The 6,000-nt window shown below is 38.8% G+C and overlaps 1 protein-coding gene across 1 annotated transcript in view; it reads left to right on the top strand.

The window, feature by feature from the left end:
* The window catches only part of PRRC1 (proline-rich coiled-coil 1), a 34,490-nt gene that overhangs the window by 17,121 nt on the left and 11,369 nt on the right, over window positions 1-6,000 (top strand). The window contains exon 6 of the mRNA XM_006870679.1: window positions 122-225. Coding sequence (XP_006870741.1) covers window positions 122-225 — 104 coding nt within the window. The remainder of the gene's footprint in view (window positions 1-121; window positions 226-6,000) is intronic.

Consider the following 6,000-nt stretch of genomic DNA (forward strand, 5'->3'; position numbering starts at 1 on the left):
TTTGAATGTTCATAATGAGTATGTTTGTGTTTGTATATATATGTCTTGTATAATAAGTATATTTAATATTGAATAACTTGAAATGGCTTTCTAACCCATGTTGTTGTTTGTTGTTATTCAGGGAGCCCAGGAACGAATAGATAGCTTACGTCGATCTGGAGTGATTCATGAAAAACAAACTGCTGTGTCAGTAGAAAACTTCATTGCAGAATTGTTACCTGACAAGTAAGAAGCTTAACTATATTTCTCTTGAACGCAAAAAAAAAAAAGTATAGGGGCTTCACATTGAAATACCTCACAAAATGTATATCCAATTATAGAAACAGAGAAAAGAATACTCTGGTGCTAGCTGTATCACTTTACTAGCTATGTAGCCTGGGGCAGACCAGGGGATATTTCTATCCTTTTTTCTCTTTTATAAAATGAAGATAGTAATACCTGCTTTCTAAGATTGTACTGATGCTCAATTAATGCATTCTTAGTATCCAGTGGTCTATTGATTTAGATATAATTGGCACTATGGGTTAATGCGCTGGACTGCAAAGTCTGTTTGAACTGCAAGTTTGGCGGTTTAAGTGCATCAGCAGCTCCTCAGAAACCCTATACAGGGTCTCTGTGGTACGGAACTGACTTGACAGCACTTAACAATAACAATAACAAATAGAATGATTCATAGTCATTTGGAGTAATGGAAAGTATGGGAAAGAGGATTTGCTGTGATAGTCACCAGTAACAAAATCCATCATTGTTTTTGAGGATTCCATAATTTCAATAGATTACTTATCTATTATATTATTGATCATTTGAACCTCTTTCTGTAGGTTTTGAATTGTTTCCAATGCTGTATCTATCTTATTTGATTGTTCTATAGCACTTAGTTTTCTCAGCTCCATTGTAAAGTGTTTTGAAGCAATTTATAATCATTTTTCTGAATTCCTTCTCAGGTATTTCCAAGGCCTTCCCTCCTTCCATAATGGAGTCCAGGTCTACCTCTAGGTCATTTGTCTTAGACATTTTATCTTGTTTCTGGACATGTGCTAATATGGTCATCTGCTTTTGTTTCTTGGACATGATTAGTGTTTATGTGTGGCCTTAATACTTAATTGAGTATGTGTTTTGGTATTTTATGCTTTCTGATTGCTTCCAGGTAGATGTGATCAGGATGTGGGCTTCCCTTTTCACTCTTCTTATTGCTTAACTCTGAGTAACTTTCACAGGTGTTGTCTGCCTCCTTGGTATATGGCAGTTGGTGGTTCGTGCTTGGATTTTGGTGTTTTATAGAGTGTGATTGTAGCTTGGCTATATGGCAGCAGTTGCTGTCTCTTCTTGGGTAATACAGGGAGAGCAAGAGTCCCCCAAAGGTAAAAGGGGGAGCATAAAACAGCATTCTTATCAATGGAGAAAAGATTGAAGTTGTCAAGGACTTCATTCTTCTTGGATCAACTGTCAACACTCGCGGAAGCAGCAGTCAAGAGATCAGACGATGCATTGCATTGGGCAAATCTGCTGCACAAGACCTTTTTAAAGTATTGAAGAGCAGAGATGTCAGCTTGAGGACTAAGGTGTGCCTGACCCAAGCCATGGTATTTTCAGTAACCTCATATGGATGCAAAAGCTGGACAGTGAATAAGGAAGATTGTAGAAGAATTGATGATGCCTTTGAGTTGTGGTTTTGGAGGAGAATACTGAAAGTGCCATGGACTGCCAAATGAACCAATAGATCTGTTTTGGAAGAAGTGCAACCAGAGTGCTCCTTGGAGGCCAAGATGGCTAGGCTTTGTCTCTCCTACTTTGGACACATTGTCTGGAGAGAACAGTCGCTGGAGAAGGATGTCATGCTGGGTAAGGTGGAGGGTCAGAGAAAAAGAGGAAGACCACCAACAAGATGGATCAGCCAGATGGCATCAAGTGTGGCGGCGGTAGTGAAGTTGGCTCAGGATCGGACATTGTTTCGTTCTCCTGTGCATGGGGTCACTATGAGTCGGTTCCGACTCGATGGCACCTGACAACAACAACAAAACAGCAACAGCCAAAAAAAAAAAGAAAAAACACCAAAAAAACTAGACTGGATATTATCGTCTATAATTGCAGAGAAGGGGGGAAAAAAAATCTGTAGCTTAAGATGACTATAATTTTAAGTCCTCTTTCAGCTTCTTGCCTTCAGAGATGCCTGAGAGATTTCAAGATGACACTGTTGGTTGTTTTGCTGTACCTCAGGATTTAATTTAATTTTAGGCCTGTTTTGTTTTTAAACTCTCTTTCCAACTCCACACCCCTTGTTCTGGCTTTTCTGTTTTTTTTTAAAAAAAAAAAAACAAAACAAAACAGTTCAGTGCTGGCTCTTGGGCTAAGAGTATCTGTGCGCACGCGTGGCAGAAGAATCCACCGATGGTGAGGGTGGAGGGTATCCACTTGCTCAGGCACTTCTGGTCACCAGAATGGAGGTGCGCAAACAGTGGGGGCCCAATGAACAGATACCAAAAAAAAGAAAATCAGAAGAAAGCAAAACCAACAAAGTGTATTGTCCACCTTTGCTTGGAGGTCCCCACGGCAGTTTTTCTGCAGTGTGTCTGCTCCCCCACTTGGTCTTGGCATTTTTGTCTCGCCCAAGTTGTCGGCTCTGCAGATTGATTTCTTTTTTTGCTATAAGTTCCACTATCGATAAGCCTTCAAAACTTTTAAATATTCCTAACTATGTGGTTCCGAATTTTGGAACTCTGCCCTGGATTTGCTTTGCCTGGTATTCTGTGGTATTGCTGATGGCAAACATCACTGCACCTCCACCCTAGCTGCCATCAAGCCCCGCCTTTAAATAGATTACTTTCCAATGGGAGATTTTCTTTTACACACTGAATTGATTTACATTAGAGTAACTTTCCAGCTGTTGAAATCTACCTTCTTTATTGTTATTTATTTTCTTAGTGTATTTAGTATGGAATAACACTGTACCTGTAGTTTAAGCAAATATCAGAATACCAGACTTGTTGGTGAGTCAGTTCTGACTTACATTGACCCTAAAGGACAGAACAGAATTGCCCCAAAGAGTTTCCAAGTCTGTAATCTTTACAGAAGTAGACTGCCACATTTTTCTCATGTGGAATGGTTGGTAGGTTTAAACTGCCAGCCTTTTGGTTACCTGCCGAGTGTGTTACCTACTTTGCCACAAAGGCTCCTCTTTGTGACTTTAACCCACTGCCATTGGGTTGATTCAAACTCATAGTGGCTCTGTATGGAGACTCTGAGACTTAAATTTTTACAAGAGCAGAAAATTTCATTTTTCTCATGGAGCAGCTGGTGGCTTTGAACTACTGACCTTGTGGTTAGCAGTTTCAGTGCTTAATCTATGGTCCCACCATGGCTAATATATTTTCTCAGTTCTCCAGCTCTGAGAATAGGCAATATACACATAGATGAGCAGCTGTTAAACTTTGAATAGTTTAAATAGCTGTATTAAGAAGAGATGTAATTTTTTTTTTACCAGTAATATATAAAAGTTCAGTGGAGATTATTTGTTGTGGAGGTAGTATTGATAAGATTCATAAATTACTAGGGCTTGAACTGAGTTTTGAAAAGTGAGTTTGGGTAAGGAGAAAAGAGCAGGTAAGATACTCTGGGTGGAGGAGAAGCTTTGTATTTGTTAGAAAAGGAAATCAAGAAGTGGCATGGGGAAGCATTGTGAAGCTTTGAATGCTGAGTCGAGAAGTTTATACTTTGTAAGTGCTGCTGAAGCATTATTCAGAGATGATTGTTTCATTTCCCCCATACCCACCCCATTAACCTTTTACTATTCTATTAATGCTTATGCTAGAGATGACACATTATAATATAAATCATTACTTTATTGCTTTCCGGATGATACCGCAACTTTAGAACACTTGTAACACCATTTACTCCCTTATATCTTCTGGAGCATTGTTGTTATGCATGTTAAGTAGGCATATATTTTAAACGCCTAAGAGTCCTGGTGTGGTACTTTAGGATAGCACTGGCCTACTGACCCCAGGGCCAGTGGTTCAAACCTACCAGCAGGGTTGCTATGAGTCAGAATTCCATGACAATTAGCAACAAGATATACTAGGAGTGCTGGAGGTGCTATAGGGTAAGCACTGTACTGTTAAATCAAGTTTGGATGTTCAAAACTACCAACCACTTTACAGGAGATAGATGAGGCTTTCCGTACCCATAAGAATTTACATCCTTGGAAATCCTACACAGTGCCACTGAGTCAGAACTGATTTGAGGGCATCTAACAACTCTGGCGTTGCAGGATAATGCACTGGACCTCAAGGTCAGTTTGAACCACAAAGTTGGTGGTTCAAACTCACTAACTGCTCCTAGGAAACCCTTTGACAGAATCACTATGAGTCAGAACGGACTCGACGGAATTTAACAACAGCAACTATACAAGGATTGCTATTGGTCGGAACTTACTCAATGGCATTTAACAATAACAACAAGATATTACTAGTATGTTACATGTACAGTGTTCATTTACATTTATCCCCTGAATTTCATTTTGTATTTTTGTTTGTCTAGGATTATTTTCTTTATGCTTAAAGAACTTTGTTGTACTTATTATTTAGGACTGTGGGCATCAAATGCTCTTAATTGTTATTTGTTTGAAAGTACCTTATAAGTCACCTTTACTTTTTTTTTTTTTCAGTTTTGCTTTTGAAGGATGTTTTTGTTGGATGTTGAAGTCTAGTTTCGCAATTCCTTTCTTTTAGCACGTTAAAGATATTACTGAGTTGTTTTTTGACTTCTGTCATTTCTATTAAGAAATGCATTGTCAATCTATATATATAATCCTATTGTTTCTGTGAAGGTAATGTACTTTTTTCTTCTACTGTCTGCAGTTGGGCTTTTCTGTCATTTTAATTTTACAGTTTTACTAGATATGGTTGCTTTGTTTTTGGATTGATTTGGTGTATGTGTGTAGATTCAATGAACTTTGTGACTTTTTTGATGTCTTTCATCAGTTCTTGAAAATTCTTAGCTTTTATCTCATCACAGATTCCTTCTGCCCCATTTTTTCTTCCCTCTCTTTCTAGATCTCCAGTTACATGTTATTGGATGTAACATAATCCATGTATGTTTTTCACATTTCTTTCATTGTAAATTCTTTCTCATTCTACCCTCCCCCTCCCCACCTGCCCCATTTCTCTCTCTTCTTCAGTTTGGCATTTTCTATTCATCTGTCTTCATGTTCACTAGTTCTGACTTCTGCTTTGTCCAGTCTGCTGTTAAAACCACACAATGAGTTCTTAAATTTTTAAAACAGATTCTACTTATTTAATGAATATAAAAACTTTGTCATTTGCTCTGTGTTGTTTTCTTGAGTATATGAATCATAATTATCTTTAAATTCTTCTATATTAATTCCAGTACCTAGGTCTTTTGTAGGTCTTTAGTCATCTACTCTGGTAGCGTAGCGGTTACGAGTCGGGCTGCTAAACTCAAGGTCAGTAGTTTGAAACTACCAGCGGTTCTGCGGGAGAAAGACGAGGCGTTCTGCTCCCGTAAAGATTTACAGCCTCTGAAACCCTGTGCAGGGTCGCTATGAGTTGGAACTGACTCCATGGTACTTAACAATAACAACAGTCTTCTTTGAAACTAGGATGGCGAGACTTCATCTTTCATATTTTAGACATGTTATCAGTAGGGAAGAATCCTTGGAGAAGGACATCATGTTTGGTAAAGTGCAAGTTCAGCGAAAAAGAGGAAGTCCTCCACTGAGGTGGATTGGCACAATGGCAGTTGCAATGATTGTGAAGATCACGCAATACTAGGCAGTGATTCATTCTGTTGTGCATAGAGTCGCTATGAGTTACAACCAACTTGACAGCAGCTAACAAGTTTTTTGGTATTAAAATGCTGGTTTATTTATTTAGTGACTTGATTGGTTGTTGTTGTTGTCAGGTGCCATCGAGTCAGAACCGACTCATAGTGACCCCATGCACAGCAGAACGAAACAATGTCCAATCCTGGGCCAACCTCACT

Source organism: Chrysochloris asiatica, unplaced genomic scaffold (assembly GCF_000296735.1).
Source record: "Chrysochloris asiatica unplaced genomic scaffold, ChrAsi1.0 scaffold00147, whole genome shotgun sequence".
Lineage (NCBI taxonomy): Eukaryota > Metazoa > Chordata > Mammalia > Afrosoricida > Chrysochloridae > Chrysochloris > Chrysochloris asiatica.